At 40.0% G+C, this 25914-nt stretch overlaps 1 protein-coding gene across 2 annotated transcripts in view; it reads left to right on the top strand.

Annotated features, from left to right (window-relative positions):
* The window catches only part of FGF14 (fibroblast growth factor 14), a 607621-nt gene that overhangs the window by 442302 nt on the left and 139405 nt on the right, over positions 1 to 25914 (top strand). Inside the window, exon 1 of one of the 2 annotated variants that reach the window (XM_061132993.1) lies at positions 3151 to 3343. The exons of the other annotated variant lie outside the window; for it this stretch is intronic. Coding sequence (XP_060988976.1) covers positions 3151 to 3343 — 193 coding nt within the window. Of the gene's footprint in view, positions 1 to 3150; positions 3344 to 25914 lie in introns of those variants that run through there. 2 annotated transcript variants of the gene reach the window in all.

Here is a 25914-nt window from a genome sequence, read left to right as displayed (position 1 = left end):
AGCTGAAAGGCTTTGTGCTCCAAGGTGGGTTATTAGTGCCAGTGGAAGCAGTGAGGATTAATTTCCTTCCCGCCTTGGGTGGCGCGGAGTGGGGAGTGGAAAGCTGCTTTTAATGTAAAGCATCAGAGGCGCTCCCACGCTCAGGGAACTTGCTTCCTCGCTCAGCGCTAAGGCTGGGCAGATCTCTGTCCGCGGTGCTGAATCGCACCCTTGTCTGAGGTGGCTGTCTGAGGTGGGGTCTAAAGAAACCAAAATACCAACCTTCCCTTGGATTACACAATCCAGAGACTTGTAGAGAAGACTGAATTATAGGAAAATGCCTGGAAAGAAAATAATTAACACAGCTCTAATAATAAGAAGCTTTAATCTGTTCAAGTTATTATACTAGACACATTTATCACAAGGATTAAAAAAAAAAAAACTTTCAAAGCAAACTGGGTTATGTTGTTTGGGGCAATTGTACTATATTTAAAAGGTTACTATACTTAACATTTTGCTTCTTTGAAAAACTCATTACTATAAGTAAATATGTTTGCTTTACTTGTAAAGTCATTAGGAAATTGCAATCTGTAATGTCTGAGATAGCCACTCTTCAATAATGGGAGGCCAGAGAAGCTACTTCTTCTGTTCAATACGACTTATTTCAGTGCATTTTTAATGGCCTTTTATTAGGTGTATCCATCTCTGCCAATGACCTTTCCTTTTTCAGCATGGCAACACTAAATACATAGTGTAAAAAGATGAGAGCCAAGACACATAACACAAGGAGGCAAAGGTAGGCATGGAGTAAAATAGCCAACACACCCCTTTCCTTTACTTTTCCTAGCTCTTAGCTGATTCAGGATTGCAGATTTCTGGAGAATTATTCATGCATTTTCCTTTTAATAATCATGGCTATTAGACAGATTTCATGTGTGCATAAAACACAATAAGGTAGGGAAAGCCAGTTTACAGAATATGTTTTTTAATGTTAAATATTATATACACTATCCTAAAACCAATTTGATCTGCACTGGACTGAAATCTACATACTCCTTTTAGATTAAATTCTCTTCCTCCAAAGAGACTTGTTAGTAAATGTTGTAAATACAATGAAAAACAGCTGAGCAGTAATTGCTTCTGTGGTGAGACTGTGGCTAAGTTCTTCCATCGAACAGAAGGTGTCTAGCCTCCTTGTCATCAGCCCTTGTCTGAACTTCTCCCACTTGCCTGGTTGCAGGTCTGCGTGGTACTTTACTGCCTATTCCTGAGACAAAGACAAAGTGTGTGTTGGTTCAGAACTGCTCCCAGGGCTGCTTGCTGTCCTCTTCCCAGCTCTAAAGCCGTCACCAGAGAAGCGATTGTTACAAGCAGCAATTACCAAATGAGTTTTCCTTCCTCCATTCTTCACACCCGATTGTGAGAGGTCTAGTTTGCCCATTTCTTTTCTTTGCCTTCCTGGAATGACAAGCAGTCTAAAGGAGAGAGGGAAAGGTGAGAAACCACAGGAGCACAAGCTACTCCTAGTTCTGACGCTCCGAGTGTATCCTAGAAACCACGGATCTGCGTTCACCCAGGCGTGAATTGTGTCTCTCCCAACCTCCTTTTCTCGGGCGCCCTCCACTTGCTCCCCTCCTCCGGGGCCTTCATATGTTCGCTTGCCCAACAAGGAAGTGCTGTTGGGACCCCGACAGGAAATCAGGGAGACGAGGCAGCAACTGTTGTGTTTGAATGTCAGACACAGTTCATCCGCTTCGCTCCCTGGCTCTCTAGCCAGGGACACCAGCTCTAATTGGAGTGTCCGTCAGTCTGGCTGCTTTCTCTCCTTACTGGAGTACTGTGTCAGCCTGCCCGCCCTTAATATTCTGTGCTGCCTTCTTCAGTGTTCCGTCCCCGCGGCTGTTCTGTAGCAGCTACGGTTGCAGCCATCTCTTTCTCCGGAGTGCTACAGAGTAAATTTGGGAAGGGGCGGGGGGCGCGGGATGAGGTGGGGTCTTCTCCCCTCCCCTCCTCCCTCCTCCTTGCTCTGCTACGGCTTCAGGATGACAAGCCTCCTTCTCCCGGCAGCCAGCCGAAGGGAGAGTCCAGCAAGTCTGGGTGGATTAGGTAGGGAGTGGAGACGCCTCGCTGCTCAGGACACACTCGCCTCGCTCCCAAGCTCCCTCCTCCCCTCTCCTCCTTCTCGGGGTGGAGAGGCTCCCGGAGCTGGAGGGATTAGCCAGGAGGGCGGAAACCACCGCGCGTTCCAGCCGCGCCCGCGAGTTTCCGTGGACCAGGAGGCACGTTAAGATCCAGAAACCCTCGCTAAGCCCGGGGAGCCTCGGACACCTGCCAGTTTTCATCCAAGAAAAAGAACGCTGATCATTCCTTCAATTCCACCTGCTTTGGTTCAGCCTCTTAGGACCCCACCCCCCTGCCACCCATTTCGGGCTTTCTTTTATATGATTATTAATATTTTTAAAGTCATCCTTGTATCTCCCTTTTTTCCCCCCTTTTTTCTTTTTTCTGAAGGCTGACCTAGGAGGGGAGGGGGGGTGAACGGGAGGGGATTGGAGTGGGGTGGGAACGAAGCGCTCTGATTAGAGATCTCCTGGGAGAAGATTGCTCTCTCCAGATGCTGATTTCCAAAGCACTTGACAATCACCGGCAGAATCCGCGAGCGGGCAGCGGCGGCGGCACCGGACGGGGGGCAGCTCGAGTCAGGCGCTGAGTCCTGCCCGGCTCGCCCTGGACGCACCGACGCGGAGACCCTGCGGGCGCCGCTCCTTCACCCCTTGCCCTGGAAGAAGGCGGCCAGCTCGCCCTCGCGCCCGGGAGGCGGGCCGGACAGCGAGGCCGCGCGAGTTGCGGCGACTGCCCGTCGGAGAGAGGGCTCGGGCGGCACGCGGGGTGACCGGCGGCACCCGCAGCCCCGGGCCCCACTCCCGGCCCCGACGCGGCCGCCACCTCTGGCTCCCGCCGCACCCAGAGCGCATTTGCGCGCCGGACCCCGCGCTCCGCGGAGAGGGCGATGGGTCCTAGTGGGGACTGAGCGCCTCTGCGCCCTCTCCCCAGCCCTCCTCTCCGCCTCCCCGAGGCCGAGCCGCCGTCTGCGCCTCCCCGTCTCTCTCCGGGGTCCCTCAGCTCCCTTCCCTCCGCGCCTCCCTCCTCCGGACCCGGGCCGGGGCCACCATGGCCGCGGCCATCGCCAGCGGCTTGATCCGCCAGAAGCGGCAGGCGCGGGAGCAGCACTGGGACCGGCCGTCCGCCAGCAGGAGGCGGAGCAGCCCCAGCAAGAACCGCGGGCTCTGCAACGGTAACCTGGTGGACATCTTCTCCAAAGTTCGCATCTTCGGCCTCAAGAAGCGCAGGTTGCGGCGCCAAGGTCTGTGCTGGGGTTCCCTGTCGGGAGGCGCGCCCTCGGACCTCTCCCATCTCCCCGCCTGCGTGGGGCCTTTTCGGGCCCCCCTCCCGCCCTCGATCTCTCACCTCACCCCCCCCCCCCCCACCCCAAGACAAGTCTTTCTGAGCGCTCCGAGCGCCTTCCGCCCCCGGGAGCTGGGAACCGGCTCTCTGGCAACCTGTAGCCACTGACAACTCCACCGGCCAGGAGCCCGCAGGGTGGCCCGTTTCCACCGCTGCCTCTTTCTCTCCAGGAGGATGTGGGCTGACCCCCAGGGGGAATCTATGCTCTCGAGGGTCTAGGCTTCTTCCCCCCCGGGGCGTAGAGTCTGACTCCGGAATGTTGGGGCAGTGGGCGGGGGATGGGGGGGGGGGAACCTCCCCTAACACCTCGGGGTCGCGCCGGCTGCTTCCAGTCCGCTTGGAAATGCCAGGAATTTCTGGGTCTGGCCTCTCTGGGTTTCCAGTGCTCCTGGAAACCCGCTGGGCTCCCAGACCTTGGCGGAAGGTGGTGACCCCCGCCGGGCGCTCGGCGGGGGCTGGTGCGAGAGAAGTGAGCGGAGGGTGTGTTTGCCTTGGGAGCCAGCTGGGTTGAGATTGACCAGAAAGCTGCTTAGCGTGCAGCACTGGTCATTCTGAAGTCTCGAGATCGCCTCTTGGGACGAGGAGAGGGGCGCAGAGTAGGAAGAACGCATCGGAAAGGGGGGTGGGGGGTGGCAAAGAACCCCATACGTGGTAGTCTTGACACAAGGCAAAAGAAGCAGTTACTATAGACAGATGACGAGAATAGTTGCCTCATTGGACGTATTTTTCGGGAAACAACTAGTGTCCAGCAAGACCTTCTGGTGCTGCCTTTAGAATGACCGGAGTCTCAGAAAGCGACTCACCCCTGAGCTGGAGCTCAGAGGCTTTTGTTCCTTCTGCTAGTCGGCTGGGCATCCAGTTGCTAGGGGAGGTTGTTTGGCGAGCATGTGGGATGTTTCCGTGGGAGAAATGGGGATGGCTTGCTTTTCATCACTAAGTGGGCTCGGCAGGAAACACTGAAGAATGTATTTACGTTAATAGGAGTATATGTTTGCCCAGCACTTGATATTCCCGGTGCCCAGCTGTATTTATTTTAAGTTCCCTGTTGTTCCAAAGATGGGTAAGAGAAGCATATGTTTTAGGTGTGTATCTATGTGAGGGTGTGTGTATCCCACACATTTGCAGATTTATGACCAAAAGTTTCAATGCTTCTTTAAACAAAAGCTAGAACTGTATTTTTTTTTTTAAAGCCACTCCTTGTCACAGACAGAAATTAGAGTTACCAGCTCTTAGAATCAAGAAGGCAAATATCTGAGCAGGATCAGAGTGGAAGTTCTAAGGTAGATAAATTATAGAGCTCTAAGAGAAGAGACTTCCTGGTGAGGAGTTTGCGGACAATGATGTTTTCACACCAGTGTTGAAGCTGTTTAAAAAAATGGACTTTAATTTTCTTCTTTAGCCTAGAGCCCTATCCAGCAAACCTGGGTTTTATAAGACCAACTGGGTTGTTTTAAACGCTGTTGTTCCATGGAGGGTCATCTTATCATGACTTAACCTGTTTGCTTCTCCCCTAATTTTATCTGAATATCTTTTAGGACCCAGTTTTCACCAAATAGAGCTCCAATTCTGCCATCTATTTGAGTAAATAAGCACATTTCTTCTAGATAGAATTATTTTAATATGAACGATGAGGAAAACTTGGTGTGTTTTCTTTAAATATAAACCAGTGTATTGTTTTATAAATATGAAAAATAAATGTTCTGAATCATATGAGTCATGAAGGAAGGTTTGCTTTACATTTGTGAATGTTAGGATGGAGGTAAACTTTTTACCAGAGAAAAAGACATCTGAGCTGTCTATTTCAACGTTTGTAACCCTGGCTGCTCCCTTGACATTCGTGAGTTTGCAGTGATATGCAAGCCTCAATGATCTGCAAGAAAAATATATTTGAGGGCACTTTTGCTGCCTTATTTTTGATGGAAGAATGGAAAAGAAATAGAATAGAAGGAAGTTTCATCAGGACCTTTTCTTTTATCCTTCTTATATATTTTCTATATAAAGACATATATTCTTCAGTGAAGAAAATATAGATAAACACTTTGAGTATCAGAAAGGAATTATTTTTAATTTAAGCAAAATAAATATTGAAACTATATTGTGTAAAATGTATATTAATATATGGTTACATGGTTTTATATTACTAAATATAACTATACACAATTCTTTTTTAATTAAATATTTCTTTAGAAAATATTTTTAAGCATGTTTACCTTTGCCTCCTGTATTCATTCTTTGCATAGGAACTGACTCAAGGAAATTTTAAAATTCTGATTTCTTGATTTAAAGATATAACTTTTAGGTGTGACACTTTACCATTGTATTTGAAAATTGTTAATTTGGCGAATAGTCATTGAATCTTTATAACGTGTCAAGTCCTGTTCCAGGACTTGTGGAGTGTTGTAAAGAACAGACGATTCTTCTTCCATCAGGGAGATCACAGACATGAGACAGAAAGTCATTGCAGGTAGCAAAGAACAAGTTAGTAAGACATTGCAAAACTCGAGGTCCTGAAATGCACAAAGAGGGTTGAAGGAGAGAACCAGGGGGCAGGGTGGTGGGAAGGGGTACCTAGTCAGAGCCGATAGACAGGGTGGGAGACACCGAGAGCTACAGGTTGAAGGCTGCCATCTGAGAGAGGATGCCGAGGTTTGAAGAACAATGTGTGTGAAGCCCCTGAAGTGGGGATAATCTTAGCCTGTTAGGAGAAGCGGAGGAGGTGTAGAAACTTCAGGTACACTGCCATTTCACATTACATCTATTTTGTCTGCAGTTTGCTTTTTGACACAGAAATGCAAATACATTTGACATGTTTGCCAACAAAATAAAGAATAGCTTGATATTTTGTCTTTTGGGGAAAAGTAATATACCTATCTTAGATCTAGTGTTTTCTTTTTTCTTTTTAATTCTCCTTTACGTAGTAATTTATTTAATATAAAAATATGACACATTTATTTATCCCCTTTGGGTCAGGCCTTACCTCCCAACTCTGATCACCTCCTGCCCCCATAGAAGTTGGTTTTTGCACCAGTTGAGTTGCTCCTATAAAGGATAGAAATTTGCTAGATGGCTTAGTGGTCGTGGTGGGCACCGCACCCTATCTTACCTTCCAGACTCATCTCCCTCCACCCGTGCAGTAACTCTTTAGACTCCAAACATCATTCACGGTTCAACCACATGGTTTCAAATCTATGCACTTTAGTTTGTGCTTCACTCGACATGAGAGTTTCTCCCTTCACCTGTTGAAATGATGCCCATTTCTTAAAGCTTGAAAAAAATGCCAGCTTCTCTGAGAAGTCTTCCCTCCTTGCCGAGAAGTAAGAAGAACTCACTTGATACCTCACGCTTGTTGTTTATGCCCAATAAGAATTAATACAGCACACATATTCAGTAGTTTGTAGTAGGGAGCAATGTCTCTGTTTTCTGTCCTCCTGGGCTTTCAAATCTTGGCAGTGTGTCTGCCATGCCCTGGGTGCTTGTTACTGCCCTCGAATTGAATTGAAATAAGGAATGTCAATGTGTCCAAAGCTGAAAAAGTGTTTTTGGACCACGGTGCTCTAACTAGACTATTTTAGAAGCAAATATACTTTTCAAAATTTTATATCATTTTTTTACTTTCCCTAAGAGTACACATATAATCTATCCTTTTTTTTAAGGGATTGGAGTGTGATTACATATTTGCAAGTTATTCTCTGCAAGAATATAACCAGCCTCACTTTAAGGCTTAATTAGTTTATGAAAATAGATACTTAGAATATCTGTTGACATAGTTAAAGAAAAAAGGCACAAGGAAACCAACAATTTGCATCTAGCCTTATTATTTGGAATCTCAACAACAAAAAAGGGAAAACTGAAATAGAACCAACCTGTGATGATGTATATGAACATTATATGTTCATATGGTGAACATATATATGAACATTATATCCTGAAATTGTTACATTTTTGTTATCAGTTTTTAAACCAAAGAAAAACTTTCATTTTTGTAGGATAATAACTTTTCAAAATCTTTGGTACAGCTAATGCAATTGTGTTTTGAAATCTTCTATATTTCATTTTTTGGCTGTTGTCATAAGAGCAATGGTATCATGTGTCATGTATTTATATGTTTAATCAGTAGTTATGTAGGTTTCTCACTAACACATTTTACCTAACATAAACTACAGGATGTCATAAGAAATAAGGAATGAAAAATTAGCTACTGAAAATTTGTTTTCAACTTATTCTGTCATACATATACACACCTATATATACGTTTCTTTGCAACACCGTGATAATGAAACCCATCAGCTATCCTAATAAAAGAGCACTGGTCTTCCTTCTTACACGGTACTGTGTAAGGAAAGCCAAGCACACCCTTTCAGAAAATAATCAACAGCAAAGAGTTCTCAAAAGTACACCATCTTGTCTTACTGCTTCTGAGTCATCACCATTGAAAATAAAAAAACAGCCCACTTATTTGGGCTCTTTAGTTCAAAATAAGGAAGGAGTATTTTTCTCCCAAAAGATCACCCTGTTTTACTTTTGCAAGTATATTTTTTTACTTTTCTAGAATGATGTCTGTGGGAGTCTTCCTACCTATCTTTTGATAATACCTGTTGCTAACTTTGATAAGCAGAATTTTATTACTTATTAGTTTTATTAAGGCAAGACAAAAATTGTACATTTTCTATCTTGAAATGTCTCATTCTTTAATGAGGGCTATTCTGTCAAATGCAGGGTTTCTAAGTGAAAGATATTATGGGGATATTACTGAATTGATACATAAAACAATTTGAAAGGCTTTTTCTTTAATTGACCTTGGTTCCTTATGTATATTTTCTGTGACTTGTTATGATTTCAGACATTCTACATTTGCTGAAAGCATCTGAAAAAAAAAGGTTAATACCACTCTGGTGCAATAAATTACTGTTGCAATATATAAAGTGTAAGATAGCAGAGTAGGTCAGGTAAGATGCAACTTAGGTTAAGTAAGTGAGACGGTTTGCTTTGGGTTACATTGGATTCATTGCTTGAGGTGAGTTTACATATATTGAGAAAATAGTACTATTAACTGGTAAAGAAATCCTTTGACATATCTTCAAATATAGAATTTCAGAAGCACCAATTCTCCTCCACCCCCCTGTCTAGGTTGCCGTTATCAGCTACAGATTTCACTTTATATTTCAAATTAGTAGAATCATTGGTGCAGTTGTCCTACATTTAGCTCCTAAATTCTGTTTTTTCTGTTAGTGATTTTAGTCTATACAGTGTTCCTATAAGAAAGTCATTTTAAAATAGACATGAATCTCCTCTTTCTCCAATGTAAAAGGATATCTCCTAAAATTTATTTACTTAATTTTAAATAATGGCAGACATTGAAAGGGAGTGGTAAATGAATTTTATTTCAATCTGATTTATCACTTTGTTCTGAAATCTAGGCGTCTTTCTAGATATAGTTTATATTAATTTCTCTCCAAATGGTCAGAAATTTTAGCCAAAAAGAACTATGATATTTAGATAGTACAGATTGTATATGATATTTTAAATATAGTCATTTTAGCACTCAAAGGCTAAAAGCATAATAACGGTAGACTCAAAAATATAAGAGACCATATTAGGGGGGTAGATGCAATTTAAAGTCAACTGCACTATGTTGACATGACTACAAAACTAATTTAGTCATTTTATCTACAATGATTCCAACATTCAATTTAAGAAATTGCTATAATTTAATAATTCTATTTAGATGAATATGGTAGCATTCACTGTTTCCTAGGGCTGAAAGGCTAGCTGTAAGGCATGGTAGTAGGAATCTAGACACCTTTTATAAAAATCATTTTATGTTACCACTTTGTCATTCAGGAAAAAAGATTCTTTTCATAAAGCTATATTGTGTAAAATATTTTTTATGGAATATGTGTTTCACCCTATGCTTTTATACTTCTTTAATATCAGGTTTAATACGGACGCGTATGGTATGATGATGGGCAACAACCACTTAAAGTTCAGTGTCTCACCAGTGCCTGACAAATAGCTAACATTCCACAGCATTTATTGAATGAATGAAAAATCCTGTATTTCTCAGGATTTGTGAGTAGCAGTGGCATAGAGTGGTCGTAGAGATTAGTATGCACATGGCAATGACCGTAATTGACTGGGAACTTATTAATGTGTCAACAACTACCTATATGACACTCACAATGTCAGACACTGCCCTTGAGTAACCATTTACCCTCCCAAGAAGCCTATGTAGTGGGTACACTATATTATCCATTATTTGATGATACACTGAAATATTACCCAACCACCCATTTTATAAATAAGGTATCTGAAACCGAAGAAAAGAATGAGTAAGTTGTCCAAGTTCACGTAACACTAAGGTATGGCACTTGGATTAAAATCTAGGTTCCAGGTTGGCTCCAGGGTCCCCTCTATTAACCAGGGCCCAACATCAGTTGTCACATATTTGATTTCATTACTTCAGTTAGTTGAGATTCATCACCATCTCAAAGGAAACCAAGGCTTGAAGAATTTGTGTTTTGCCAAAAGCCTTACACATAGCAAGCGACACAACCAAAATTCAAAAGCAAATTTGTCCTTCAATACTCTATCCTTCTCACTGCTTTCCACTCTTCCAGTTCTTTATGGTGTTAGCATTAATGGCAGACATTATTTCAAGACACACAGTAGATGCTCATCATAGGTATCTGTTGATTGGATGTATGTGAAGTGAAGGGAAGTGAATGTTGCTCAATATGTCCAACTCTTTGTGACCCCTATGGACTATACAGTCCATGGAATTCTCCGTGCTAGAATACTGGGGTGGGTAGCCTTTCCCTTCTCCATGGGATCCTTCCAACCCAGGGATCGAATCTGGGTTTCCCACATTGCAGGCGGATTCTTGACCAGCTGAGCCAGGAGGGAAGCCCTGAATGCATGTAATAATGTGTTCTTTACTTTTTAAAACTGAGGGTGCAGGAACATTTTCCTGGAAGTAGAGATTTATTTGTGGGATTTGGGGAAAGAGACAAAAAAAAAAAAAAGCTGTGTTTTACCAAGCCATTTTTGATATAGGGATGCAGCTTTGGTTTTTCCAGCAAGTGTTTGGAAGTGACATAAGTTGATGTTATCTTCTTAATGAATTGCCACATTGACCTGAAATTCTGAAAAGGATTAATTAGGAGGGCTTTCACTAGCATGTAATGACTTTAATGTGAGGTCTTTCATTAATTGTCTCAGATAATATATTTTTTTAATATTTCTTGTGTCTGTTAAGTTATATTCCATGATAAACTGAAGCAAACCACCAAGGTTATAGAGTCACAAATTAATCATGAAAATTTCAGACTGTTAGTAACATTGGTTCATTGTCCTTTTCTAATGAGTTCTTAGATCTTCTTAATACCAATATCAGAAAAATGTAATGGAGTCAAGGCTAAAAATTGCTTGTAAATTGTATTATGTGCTATGTAATGGTTGCACACACATGAATATTTAAATCTGAGATAGCCTTGCAAGTCTCCCTGGAGAAGGAAATGGCAACCCACTCCAGTACTCTTGCCTGGAGAATCCCATGGACGGAGGAGCCTGGCGGGCTACCGTCTATGGGGTCGCAAGAGTCAGACCAACTTAGAGACTAAGCCACCACCACCGCCACAGCCTTCGCAAGTCTCGTTATATGTTATTTAGATATTTTTATTGACATATTATCTGACTCTTCTTTTCTTGTTACCTTGCTTATTACATGGCAAAACTACATGGTAACCCAACTGCCCACCTACTTTGTGCCTGCACCTACACGTCTGATTTTGGCTGAAGAGAAACACGCATTCGCTTGGATTGATTCTGCTTCAAGTTCATAGTCAGTAATATCAAGTGGGCTCTTGGTACATTTTTAAAAATCTATTTACACTTGAATAGATTATATTTATTATCTTCTTTCTCTTCAAACATCTTAGACCTCCTCTCCTATCCTTGCCATCAACTGTGTTCTTACTTCTATTTTTCTGAGAAAATAGAAATAATCGAAAATAAATTCCCATATACTCCACAACTGCTTTTACAAATCTATCTGCTGATCTGTCCACTTTCCCCCTTTTCCTGCTGAACTTGGGAATGAACTCTTAGGGCTCATATTTAAGGTCAAGACCTCCACAAACTGAGAAACAGAACCTTTCCCCTACTTAGGGGCAAAAATCCAATATTTTCCTCTCTCTTCTGCATCATGTAATTTCTATATGCTACTGTATGATTCTCAGCAGCATATAAATATACTACAATATAGTTCATCTTAGAATTTAATCTCCTCTTGATCACACATTTCTCTCTTGCTATTAAACCAGCTCTCTTTTATTGGCAAAACTTAAAGTAACTTTTGTTTTACATTTGTGTTTTTGAATGTTTTAAATATCCTGTTAGTATGATAAAGGACTTCTAAGATAGGGGAAATGGTAAAAGTTTTAGCAATTAAGAGTTTAGGAATAAATTTATAGACAGAGTTCTCTTATCTCGTCTGGTTATTCTCCAAGGGCTATGTAACCACTGGGTTCAGTGGCTACGTGAATATGGTATCTTTTCTCAGGAAACTCTTGAATGTTTGATGGACAGTTGTTTTCTTCAGAATCCAACAATTTTCTCCCTTTTGAAAGGATCTTGAAAATAGAATCTCATTGCTTTATGTCTTTTTATTCCAGCACATGCTTCATGATAGCTCTTTAGATTTCTGTAAATAATTCCTGCCTAGCCTGGGCTACATTATGCCCTTTAAATATTTGTTCACGGCTTTTTATCCTCCTTACCATTTGGCCAGCTTACAATTGTTTAACTCTGTTAATCTTTCTGCATAAGTAAATGCCACCAGCAGCTTAATCATTTCTGTAGCTTCACTCGTTCACTGATTACCTCATCCTTATTCCAGCAAATCAGATCACTGCTGTTTTCGTGAAGAAAATTTCATGCTGAGGCCAACCTTGCCATAGAAGGCACTGAACACATCTGCCGTCTCCTTCTCTCTGGGGGTGGGGTCGGGCTTGAATGGAGGGATGGAGGGACTGAACAGATCTATGCAAGATAGAAGGGTCTGTCTTGGTTTCCTACTGGACCCATGAAAGGAAAGTGTAGGGAAAGTAATCAAACCTCTTTACTGAACCTGCTGGAATTTAGGGATGTTGTAATCCCATCTCTTACTTCTCCCAACCTCAGGATATAAGAAGCATTGTTTTTATTTTTGAAGGGCTTCCCTTGTAGCTCAGTTGGTAAAGAATCCACCTATAATGCAGGAGACCTGGGTTCGATCCCTGGGTTGGGAAGATCCCCTGGAGAAGGAAATGGCAACCCACTCCAGTATTCTTGCCTGGAGAATCCCATGGACTGTAGCCTGCCAGGCTCCTCTGTCCCTGCGGTCACAAGAGTCAGTCACCACTTAGTGACTAAACCGCCACCATTTTTATTTTCGTGGATGAGAGAAAGTGAGGTAATATTTCTGGGGACTTCTACTTGGCAGAAGGAGTAACATCTTATGGGGGAAAAAAAAAAAACAAAAACAAATAAGCTCTTGGAACAACCCAAGTATTTGCATGCTGATCTGAATGATACAAGGTGTACATTTTTAGAATGAACTCAGTGTATCTCAAATAAAAGTAGAATCTTCACTATATTCCAGCATCTTACTAGATTCACCCTTGGGATGAGCTAGAACGTCAACCACCAGGTTTGCTTCGCTCTTACTGGTTCTCCGTGTTCTCTCCTGGGTGCTCCGGCAGCCGTTGCAACCAGCAGTGTTGCAGACACGGTAACCCCCTCATTCAGCAGTGTGTCCCCAGCCCTGTCTCCACGTTTCCGTCCAATGCTTGGGACACTGGGCACCAAGCTGAACAGAAAGGCAGAGCCTGGGTGGGTTCATTCCATAATCTTTTAGACTTTCCTTTTAGAGGGAGCCATTCCCTGGTGTCTCAGATGGTAAAGAATCAACGTGCATTGCAGGAGACCCGCGTTCCATACCTGGGTCAGGAAGATCCCCTGGGGAAGGGAATGGCTACCCACTCCGAATTCTTGCCTGGAAAATCCCATAGACAGAGGAGCCTGGCAAGCTAGAGTGTGTGTGGTCTCAAAGAGTTGGACACAACTGAGTGACCTAACACACACACATCCCAGCTAGTGTGGTGATGCAGACGTTTTCCTGGAAGGTTTGGAGTATTTTACGTAAGTCAGACTTTTATATACTTCATCCCCAGAACTTTGCAGTTTGGAAAGTTATAAAAGTAATAAAAGTTGCTGAAGTGTCAAGAATATGTGGTTAATAAGCAAACATTTCCTCTTTCCCTGCTACTGCTGCTGGGCTGATGCAATTTTTATCATGAGAAATGTCCCTGGTACCCAAGTTCTCCCATGACTATAACCATTTTACGTTCTGGATGGTTCATGGTTGTAGGCTGAAATGAAACTGGACTTTGAGGACAATAGTAAGCGCTTTTTGGCAACATCTTTACACCAACAACTTAGTCTAGAGGTAAACCCTGATGGCTCAGATGGTAAAGAATCTGCCTGCACAGGGAGGCAGGCAGTGGGAGACCCAGGTTTGATCCCTGGGTTGGGAAGATCCCCTGGAGAAGGGAATGGCAACCCACTCCAGTACTCTTGCCTGGAGAATCCCACGGATAGAGGAGCCTGGCAGGCTACAGTCCATGGGGTCGGAAAGAGTTGGACATGGGTGAGCACCTAACACTTTCACTTAAACTCCTCATATCTGCATGGGTTTTTCTTCTGCCCCATAAGGAGCCAGGGATTGTACCCCCAGCCGTACACAGCTGCAAACTCCACACATCACACTGCTCTCCATGGTGTGGTTGGTAATGGGGAGAGTGTGGACTCAACCACTGGGCCTTGGGGCTTCACTATGCCTCTTCTGTCTGAGCAAACTCTGCCAATATTCAGAGACCGCTATGCAAGGAGCAGGCCCAGCAAGGTGGTTTGGAGGAATACCTTTTATTGGAACATAGTTGATCTGCAATGTGGTGTTACTTCCTGTTGTACAACAAAGGGAATCAGTCTATACTCTTTTTTTAGATTCTTTTCCCATATAGTGGAGAAGGAAGTGGCAACCCACTCTAGTATTCTCGCCTGGAGAATCCTATGGACAGAAGAGCCTGGTGGGCTACAGTCCCTGGGGTCACCAAGAGTGGGACAGGACGAAGTGACTTTCCCTTTCCTTTTTCCCATACAGGCCGTTACCAAGTATTGAGTAGACTTCTCTGTGCTATTGTTGTTCAGTCAATAAGTTGTGTCCAACTCTGCAACCCCACGGACTCCAGCACGCCAGACTTCCCTGCCCCTTACCATCTGCTGGAGTTCACCCAAGTTCATGTCCATTGAACTGGAGATCTCTGTGCTGAGCAGCAGGTTCCCATTGGTTATCTACTTTATATGTAGTAGTGCAGAGATGTCAGTCCCCATCTCCCAACTTATTCCCCTCAACCCCTAGTAACCATAAACTTTTTTTCCTACATCCATGAATCTATTTCTGTTTTGTAAATAAGTTCATTTATACCCTGCTTTTTTTCAGTTCTACATATGAGCTGTATCATTTGATGTTTGACTTTCTGTGTCTGATTTTCTTTATTCAGTATGACAATCTCAGTCCATCCATGTAGCTGCAAATAGCATTATTTGGTTCTTCTCGATGGCTGAGTAATGTTCCATTGCATATATGTACCACAACTTCTTTATCCATTCCTCTGTTGATGGACATTTAGGTTGCTTTCATATCCTGGCTATTGTAAATAGTGCTTCTATCAACTTTAGAGTGCATGAATACCTTTTTTTGATTAAAAGCTTTTTTTGCATATACATGTATCTGTTATTTTCCAAATTCTTGTCCTATTTGGGTGATTACAGAATATTGAGCAGAGTTCCCTGTGCTATACAGTAGGTCCTTGTTGGTTATCTATTTTAAACATAGCAGTGTGTACCTGTTCATTCCAAACTCCCAATCTGTCCCTCCCCTGACTCTTCCCCATGTTTATCTTTGGAAGAGTACCTTTTAGCTTCAAGTTTGAGACAAGTTGTGACTAAGGGTGCTTTTATCACCTCCTCCTTCCCTTTCTCTTTGTGTTCAATTGTGAAAGACAGAGAATCATATGTATGTGTGTGTCTATCTGTAAATTAAAAGATTAATGTGAGGCTTGCTATGTGATGCAGATATCACATGAGGTATAAAAACAAAGTACTAAGTATGTTCAATTCGAAATTTATATATATATATATATATATATATATATATACACACACACACTTAAAATTGATGTACTTACACATGTGAATACTGAGACAAAAGAGAAACCTGCTTAAGTCTCTACTAAAAGTCAGTTTAATGCATCCCAGTACTTCTAGAACTCAATTTTTCAAACATCTTTTTTTGTTTTTCCTTAACCAACCTCATTATGTTTTTCTGGGATTGACATTTGCATAGAATTTTTTTTTTAATTCAAAGCTTTGATAAGACCCAGTAGGTACTAAGACAAAATCCATTTGAAAAGAATAAAGTTGCAATGAAGAAATTTGGAAGCAGTGACAAGCCCGTAAATGACACATGTAACTTAAATGAACACATACACACACACAGACACACAGACACACACTGTCACCCACACCCATCTCACAACCATGTTCTGCAACTTAAATGGATTGTTATGGTGCCCACAGGAAATGTCAATCTTCAGTTTTAAGTCCATTATGTAAAATTGCACACATTTGTCAGGAGCGGCACACCTTGCCCCTAAATAGCAACCGTGAGATAGTGAGAAAGAGAAGACCAACAGAAAATTGGAAAAGGTAATCTATATGGCAGCATTGGTTGGGCTAGAAAGAAATAAGACCATTGGATTGTAGCCAGTTGGAATTGACTGCAGCACCTCTTTCTTTGGAGGAGAGGGAGAAACACTAAATTTTCACTAAGTTCTCAATTTTAAGAAGCTGAACTAGTCAAACATAGGACTAAAGCTAATGGATTTGTATCAAAAGTGCTGGTTTTGAAAGTAGCATAGACTCATGCATTTCTGATTAGCAATCAGCCAGGGAAACTTCAAGATTCTCAAAAACCGTGGCAGAGTTTGGAACAGGATAAACAGTCTTTGGTAAAAATCTCAGTAAATAGCAATTTTCCTAGTGAAGAAAGTAATTATAAGTCAAGAGGATTCCTTTGTGCTTCAGGGAGTTGGTTGTTAGAGCTTGTATCCAAGGTGATTCCATTTAAACAGTGCTTTATCCAGGAGTGGCTTGATTAAACATACTGGTTTAATAGCTACTGTATCAATATTGGATGCAACATCCTGTTTCATGCATATCCTGCTATTGGATTTCAAGTTGCAGCTGAGGAACTACATAATACAAAAAGGAATTTGTAATACTTTGCTGGGTTTACGTTTGAGAAATATATAAGTTCCATTAATTCAAAATATGCCTGTATACCATGAAGAAAGTCTTAAATGTAAACATTTACCATCAGAAAGCTAAAAATGAGGGCAGAATGAAAAAGGGCAGAAAAGATAATAGAGAGAGAAAACCCTCTAAATGTAGAAGGTACAATCATCAAGCAGACTCCTTAAGGTTGAAAACTTGTATGCACTTATATGTCTTCTCCTGGCAAAGTGGCTGTCTGTGTCTGGTCCTTTTTATGCATTTGTTGCCTTGAGTAATTTAAGGGTGTTGCTAAAATAATATATCTGAGACACCCCATTGTTGCAATTAAGTATAAGGCAATCAGTATCTTAACTCACCAAACTTGACCATTATCTACATTAAAATCATAGAAACTCTTTAGACCACATTATGTCTAATTTTAAGTTAAAAAATGGAAATTTATGGATATTAGTAATTTTTCCTGGGTTACATAGTCTATACTATAGGAGTAGTAGGATTAAAACCCTATAGTTTTGGATTTCTACTGTTAGGTCTGCTCTTCTATCATATAGCTATCTTTTCCCCCAAAGTTTGATAATGATTAAGAAAAATGTACACAGGACATTCTGTCCCAATTATTGGGACTTCATTCCCAATTAGGGGATACTTGCAAGTTTCAGAACATTCTTCCTAACGAGGGTTGGAAGTTACCCATTGGAAGTGGACAGGAGATGCTAAGAATTATGGTTTTAGTTCATCTTCTCCCATCTTTTCTTTCTCTTCCATGCTTCTATTTAATTATGGGCAATTCCAACTCCATTTTCTTTTTTCAGAAAGATTTTCTTTCATTACTTCATAAATTTTGCAAGACAATAAAATCCAGGTGACAACCCAACCGAATAAATGCTCTTCCCCAACTCTTGGGAAATATCATACCTCTTGCTTTTGTCCATCTTAAGCTTTTGTTTTTTCAAAAAGGCATTTGTTTTTCTATTGATTAAGAAATCCCCTCAGTATGTCTCATATAACAGTAGACTTTTCTCCTTTTCTCCTTTTTCTCAAACACATGTGACTTAAAAATTCCTGGAGTTAAACACTTCCAAAGGCTTATTAAATGAACTTTAGATTGAAATGTATGTCATCTAATTCTATTTTATAAATTTTATGGCAGTTTTTACATTTAAAGCATATCTTAGTTTTAGAATCAGTATTTTATTAAAGTATAATACACACATTGAAAAGTGCACAAATAGCATACAACTTAGTGAATTTTCACAAGATGAATAATACTCTTGTATAAAGATCACTTGAATCGAGAATAAAGCAATGCCCTTAAAATTCTATGCTCATGACTTTCCAGTTAGTAAACCCTGAACATAGGCACTGTGTTGACTTCTAACACAATATAATAGCTTTCCCCGTTTCAAAACATAAAAATACATACAGCATGTGCTTTTTGTGTCTGCCTCGTTTTCCTTCAGGTTGTATTTGGAGATTTATTGTTATAATCACTGGGAGTCATTTATAACATCTGTAGCAATGTCTCCCTTTGTTGTGATAATGATAGTTTGTGCCTTTTCTCCTTTTTCTCAAATACATATGACTTGCACATACAAAATACCCATTTTATTTATATGTACTATATTTTATTGGTCTTTTTAAAAGAAGACACTTTGAAAAAAAAAGAAGACACTTTGGGATTAGTTGATTTTTTTTTTATATCATATATTTTTTGTTTCAATAGCTTCTGTTCTAACCTTATTTCCTTCTGTTTTCTAAAGATTAAATTTGCTGTTTTAACTTCTTGAGAGTAGAAAGTAGAAGTTCATTAATTTAAGTCATTAAGGAATTTAAACACATTCAAGTTATAAATTTATCTGAAAACATGGGCTTGTGAGCATTTACCTTTGGGTATGTTACACAAGTTGTGCTGTGTTATATATTCATTTTCCTTTCAGTAAAACATTTTCTAATTTCCATCGTAATTTCTTCTTTTACCTATGGTTATTTAGAGGTGCTTGTTTGATTTTCAAACATTTAGGGGTTATCCAGTTTTTTTATAATTATTTGATTAATTTCTAGGTCAAATCCACTGTAATCAGAAAACAAATGAAAGATGCAGATTGAAAGCAAAATATTTATGTTTTTCGGTTGGCAAGTAGAACATTTTATCTGTATCAATTATATCAAGTTGGTTACTTATATAGTTCAAACTTTTTCTGTTAAGAATTGATTTTTTTCTTTACTTTTGTCAGCTACAGAGACAGCTATGTTAAAAATCTCCCATATATGACTGTAGATTTTTCTGTATTCCTTTAGCTCCATCAGATTTTGCCTTTATTCTTTATAGATTAATACAAAATTATTATATCTTACTTGTAGATATATACTTTTATCATAATATCTTGTGTTTTTCTTCTTGCTTTAATGTATATTTTATTGGCTATTAGGATATGCCAGCTTTCTATGTTTTAGTATTTCCATGGTGATTATTCTTCATATTTTTAACTTTTATATATCCTTATACTTAACCATGACATCTTAAAATGTAAGTTTATTTTGTTTTACTTTAGTTTTTGTTTTAAACACACTGTCAATCTCTGACTTTTAATGGGAGTATATTCGGTCTATTTTCATTTAATGAAATTACTGATATAGTTGTATTTAATTGAGCCATATTAACATTTGTTTTCTCTTGGTCCAACCTATTCAATATTCCTTTTATTATTGTTTCCTTGTATTCTTTTAAGGTGTTAAGAATATTTTCTATTCCATTTCCTCCCATTATTAGCCTGAGGTTTATATACCCATTACAAATATTTTAGTGATTGTCCTGGATAATATCACATTTAGTGTTGAGTTAATAGATTTTAATATATAAATTTGAATCCTTTCCACTTTTAATGCAATATTAGAACTTTATTATACTTTACCACATAATCTCTAGTTTTTTTCTTTCCTACTGTCATGCTTTTATCTCTATGTATGCATAAAACTTACAAGAAATTGTTTTTATTGTTTGGTGCACTCAATATGTGTTTAGATAAGTGTGTTTTTCCTTTTGCTCTTTATTGCTTCCTACATGTTTGTGTTTCCATCTGGGAGTTTTTTTTCCCTTTTGCCTGGACAACTTTTTAATAGTAGTACTATTTTAGTGTAGTCTGCTGGCTATGAATGCTCTCACTTTTCTTTGTGTGAAAATTTATTTTGCCTTTTATTTTAGATAGTGTTTTTACTGATCATAGAATTCTAGATTCGAAGTTATTTTTGTTCATTTTTTTTGTGGACTTTTTGTTTTATTTATTTGTATTTATTATTTTGAAGTGGACCCTTTTAAAATTCTTTATTGAATTTGTTACAACATTGCTTCTGTTTTGTTTTATGTTTTGGTTTTGGCTGCGAGGCATGTAGGATCTTAGCTCTCTGACCAGGGGTCAAACCTGCACACCCTGCGTCAGAAGGCAAAGTCTTAACCACTGGACCCCCAAGGAAGTCCCTGGAAGTTATTTTCTATCATCACTTTAATAATGGCATTCTATTGTCTTCTGGTTTCCATTATTTCCTCTTGAGAATTCAAGTGTCACCTAATTATCACTCATTAGAAAAGAATATGCAAAAAAATAAAAAGAAAAGAATATGCATTCATTTTTCTCAAGCTTTTCAAAAAGATTTTTTTCTTGCCTTTTTCTCCCCCTTCTCTTTTATTTCAGCAAGTTTATCATGCCTAGGTATAGTTTTATTTGTATTTCTCTTGCATGAGGTTTGCAGCACATTTTGAACCTGGGGTATAAAGTTTTAGGTCAGCTTCAGAATTTCTAAAAATTTTATTCAAATATAACCATTCTCTCACCTTCATTTTTCTAGGACTTAAGTTACCTCAATGTTATTGCTTTTCATTGTCTTACACGTTCTTACTCCTTTTTCCAGATTTTGTACATTTTTATGCTCTCTACTTTAGTTTGCAAATTTTCAAGAGTTCTTTTCCAATTATTTAATCATCTCTTCTCTTTCTGCTAAACAAAAATCTATTGAGTTTTTCTTTCCATTACTATATATTTTTCAATTTTAGAAATTTCATTGATTATTTCAGTGCTCTGGTTAGATGATTATTTCTTCTCTTTTCTTAAACATATCAATCACAGTTATTTTAAAGTCTGTGTCTGTTAAATCTAATATCTGGAACACCTAAAAATCTGTGTTTATTTCTGTTTCTCTCATGCATTTTTTCATATTTTCTTTGATAATTTGGCATTTTTTACTGAGCTTTGAACATTTTAGGTAGAGAACCTTACAGACTGCCTATGATTTTATCTTCCTTGGAGAGGATTTTTTTTTTTTTTTTTTTCTTTTTGCAGGTAATTAGAGTAAGGACTGCCAATGCAGGAGATGCAAGAGACTCAGGTTCTATCTGTGGGTCAGGAAGGTCCCCTGGAGAAGGAAATGGCAACCCACTCCAGTATTCTTGCCTGGAGAATTCCATGAACAGAGGAGCCTGGTGGGCTACAGTCCATGGGGTCACAAAAGAGTTGGACATGACTTAGCAGCTAAACAACAAAAAGAAACTTTGCTTTCTGGTCCCCATTTCCTGAATATAGAAAGAATATCAATATCTTGATGAAAGTTGACTGTTGTTGGGATACATAGGTATGATCAACAGTTCAGTTACAAGTTTTCTTATAAGTTGGTTGGTTTTGTTGTAAGACAAATTCTTGACAGTCTTTTTGGTTTATTTCCTCTTTTGGAACATTACCTACTAGCTAAATGTATTTTCAGTTCTAATTTCTAATAAAATCTGGAGCAATGATTATTTTTGTCAATAACTGTTTCTGGATGTAAATCTTTTGCATATTACTTGTCATGTTATTATATTGTGTGTATTGCCAACTGTAAGTATTTTAAGGCTTTTTGTTCTATTATAAAAATTGGGTTGTTTTTTCATTTTCCAAATTCATTCCCTGGCAGTTGCTAACAGTGAAAAGGATGTAGATTATCAAACTGGCTTCCAGAATGTTATAAATTTGTGGACTTGCAAAGTGTAATATAAAAATTTGCATGTGTTCCATTTTAGCTGAGTCCTTGAAGTTTACAAGAAAGATGAAATGGCATATCCCATGCTCCAGGTTGCTATAACTCCAGGAAACAGTTTTATTTTTATTTACAAACAATTTTTAACAACTTTAAAAGACTGGAGTCCACTTGACAAGAAGTCCAAATATTCTGGCTTGAATCCTATGGCGTGCTACAATGCTCATGCTAGCTTGGACCCCACCCTGAACCGCCTTGATTTTGCAGAGCTGTGTCAGATTCAGGCAAGGTATTTTTGAATCATTGATTCAGTTGCTCTAATATTCAGTATTTTTATTTGTGAATTAAGTTATTATAATCTTATCTACTTCGCTTATCTCATAAGTAAGACTCAAATGAGATAATGCATGTCAAAGTGCTTTGTAAACTCCCAAACTCTACATGCATGCAATGGGGGGCCAGCCCTGGGCCTGGATAAAACCATTCAGAGCATCTATTGATCAGGTCACTCCTCCTTTAACACACAGCAACATATCTCCCAGCACATTCTGTCTCTAATTTCATTCCCAGGAATATTAACAGAAATTCTTTTTGGAAACCTAGACTGAAACATAAAGTTGTTGGTTACTAACTTTTGCATTTCTTATCTTTATTTGTGCTGTAGTGTATTTTCCTACCTCTTTCCTTTGTTCATGCTCAGTCGCTCAGTCGTTTCCAACTCTTTGCAACCCCATGGACTTGTAACCTGCCAGGCTCCTCTGTCCATGGGATTTTCCCAGGCAAGAATACCGGAGTGGGTTGCCATTTCCTACTCCAAGGGATCTTCCCAAGTCAGGGGTCAAACCTGCGTCTCTTGCATTGGCAGGCAGATTCTTTACCACTGTGCCATCTGGGACGCCCATGTCTTTCCTAGAAGGAATTTAAAAAACCTTCCAGTTCAATCATCTCATTGTGTAGATAAGGTAACCTACAAATATAAAGCCCAAATATGTAGGTTTTCCTATGATGGTCTCATGGTTAGGCACTGCCAGAGTCAGATAAGAAATGGTTCTCTTAATTTGTTTTGTTGGTGTGCTATGAGTATGATGTAGCATTTCACCATTTCAGATACACACAGATACACATGTTTGTGTATGTGACATATATACACACAGGAAGGAAAATAACTTTCCATAGGCTGCGTGGAAGGATCTGGCTTCATTTCACACCTCTTCCTTCATTCCAAAGTGTATTTCCTTTCCATTCAGATACCCCTGTATTCAGGCATTAGTTGTTGCTGTTGAAATCTTTCACTGCCTCTCAACCAGCATCTTTTTTTCTACCTTGGAGTCACACTGTGAGAACATCTGACTATTAGAGCCCAAAGTCTATGAACAGGACCCATAAAATGATTGAAGAACAGTGTGATGGCTGGAGAGTGATGCAATTTATGCAGAAGTAAAATCCTCACAGGAGGGTGAAAGTGCAGAAGGAGGCTCTGGAATGTAGTCAAGGAGAGAAAGAAAAGACACAACACCTTAGTGTGTATCAGAGCTTTACATGATGGCCTCCAGGCTGTGGGGAAGATCGATTTGAAAATAAAAGGCAAAATTTTTAGCTGAGATCGACTTGGTGACATAACACTCAGGGACTGTTGTTGTTCTGCCTCGAGGGCAGGCAAAGTGTTTTCTGCTCACCACCAAGCTTTGCAAAGGGGTGTGGATACTCTCGGGGAACAGAGCAGTACATGGGGGTATGAGAGCCCAGAGGTATATCTTTGTGCAGCATCAATTTTAGTTAGTGATTAAAAATAATTGGGGCTTCCCTGGTGGCTCAGTGGTAAAGAATCTGCCTGCCAATGCAGGAGACACAGGCTGGCTCCCTGGGTTGAGAAGATCCCCTGGAGGAGGGAATGCCAACCCACTCCAGTGTTCTTGCCTGGAGGATCTCATGGACAGAAGAGTCGTCCAGCAGGCTACCGTCTACAGGGTCACAAAGAGTCGGACACAACTGAGCAACTGAACCTATAGCATAATTTTAGTGAAGCATTTAAAAATATTTATATCAACCAAAGCCAGATTATAGAGTGGAATACATATTTCAAAATTTTCAGTAAAATACACGATTCCAAAGAAACTCCTGCTTACTGGGTAATATTTGAGGCTTCTTTCTTCAGACCCACCAGTAAATACGACAACTTACTTTGCTCTGCTCTTAAAAGTACTTAAGTAAAATGTGTGAGAAGCACTGGAGCATGTGTGTTGTTGAATATCTAGTCACTTTTTATAGTCCTCACAAATCTTTCCTTTCACTTCCGGACCTTCTGAATACCAAGTATCAGATGTTCCTCTTGTTCAGTTGCTCAGTCATGTCCGACTCTTTGAGACCCCATGGACTGCAGCACGCCGGGCTTCGCTGTCCTTCACCATCCCCCAGAGCTTGCTCAAACTCATGTCCATTGAGTCGGTGATGCCATCCAACCATCTTGTTCATCCTCTGCCATCCTCTTCTCCTCTGGCCTTCAGTCTTGTCCAGCATCAGGGTCTTTTCCAATGAGTCAGTTCTTCACATCAGATGGCTAAAGTACTGGAGCTTCAGCTTTAGCATCAGTCCTTCCAATGAAAATTCAGGGTTGATCTTCTTTAGGATGGACTGGTTGGATCTCCTTGCAGTCCAGGGGACTCTCAAGAGTCTTTTCCACCACCACAGTTCAGAAGCATCAATTCTTCAGCGCTCAGCCTTCTTTATGGTACAACTCTCACGTGCATACATAATTACTGAAACACCCATACCTTTGACTATATGGACCTTTGTCGGCAGAATAGTATCAGATGTTGCCCTTTCTAGTAATAATTCCTAGTGCAAAGTATGGATGGTTGATTCTTTTCAAATTGATGTAATTGTCCTCCTACATTTTATTTTGCCAAACTTCCTCTCTTGGGCAGCTGTGTTTGTACCTCATGGCCCTTCTAAAGAGAGTAATTATTTTTCATCTGGCTTTCAAAGATTTCACTAATTTGCCTAGCATGAAAGAACATGTGATATTCACATCCAGGATAAAAAGGAAGCATTTTTACTGTGTAAAACCAGCTTTGAATGAACAAATGGGGGAGGAAATAAGGGAAGCAATGGAGAAAAAATGCATCAAGTGACTCACCTGATAGAATTCTGCACGGAAACTGATGACTGCACTTTGTAAAGGACTCAAAGCATTTGAAAGGATATTAAATTATCAGACTTCAAAAACGGTTGAAAATCTAATGGCTTCTTTAAAAACATGTACTTTGGAGAAAGTAAAAAGATCCTTCTCAAGTAGTCATTAGGAGATTAATGGCATGTAAGATCTCTGAGTCCCATGCCCACACTAAAATTATGACAAAAGGAATATATTTAGACCTTAATTTAAGGAAATTCAGAGAGAGATGTTAATAGTACCTGAGTCTCAGATGTTGAATTATCAAATATATATTAAAGAATTTATTTTGAACCCCAGATTTAATGATCTCCAAAAATATTTTCCATACTGGATAAATTAATATTCTTTGTGTGACCCCCCCCAGTTCAGTTCGGTTCAGTCGCTCAGTCGTGTCCCACTCTTTGCGACCCCATGGAGTGCTGCATGCCAGGCCTCTCTGTCCATCACCAACTCCCGGAATTTACTCAAACTCATGTCCATTGAGTCGGTGATGCTATCCAATCATCTCATCCTCCATCGTCACCTTCTCCTCTTGCCCTCAATCTTTCCCAGCATCAGGGTCTTTTCCATTGAGTCAGTTCTTTGCATCAGGTGGGCCAAAGTATTGGAATTTCAGCTTCAGCATAAGTCTTTTCAGTGAATATTCAGGACTGATTTCCTTTAGGATAGACTGGTTGGATCTCCTTGCAGTCCAAGGGACTCTCAAGAGTCTTTTCCAACACCACAGTTCAGAAGCATCAATTCTTCAGTGCTCAGCTTTCTTTATAGTCCAACTCTCATATCCATACATGACTACTAGAAAAACCATAGCTTTGACTAGATGGACCTTTATTAGCAAAGTAATGTCTCTGCTTTTTAATATGCTGTCTAGGTTGGTCATAACTTTTCCTCTAAGG

The sequence above is a fragment of the Dama dama genome, chromosome 30 (genome assembly GCF_033118175.1).
Source record: "Dama dama isolate Ldn47 chromosome 30, ASM3311817v1, whole genome shotgun sequence".
NCBI classification, from domain to species: domain Eukaryota; kingdom Metazoa; phylum Chordata; class Mammalia; order Artiodactyla; family Cervidae; genus Dama; species Dama dama.
This window is presented reverse-complemented; position numbering and strand designations above follow the sequence as displayed.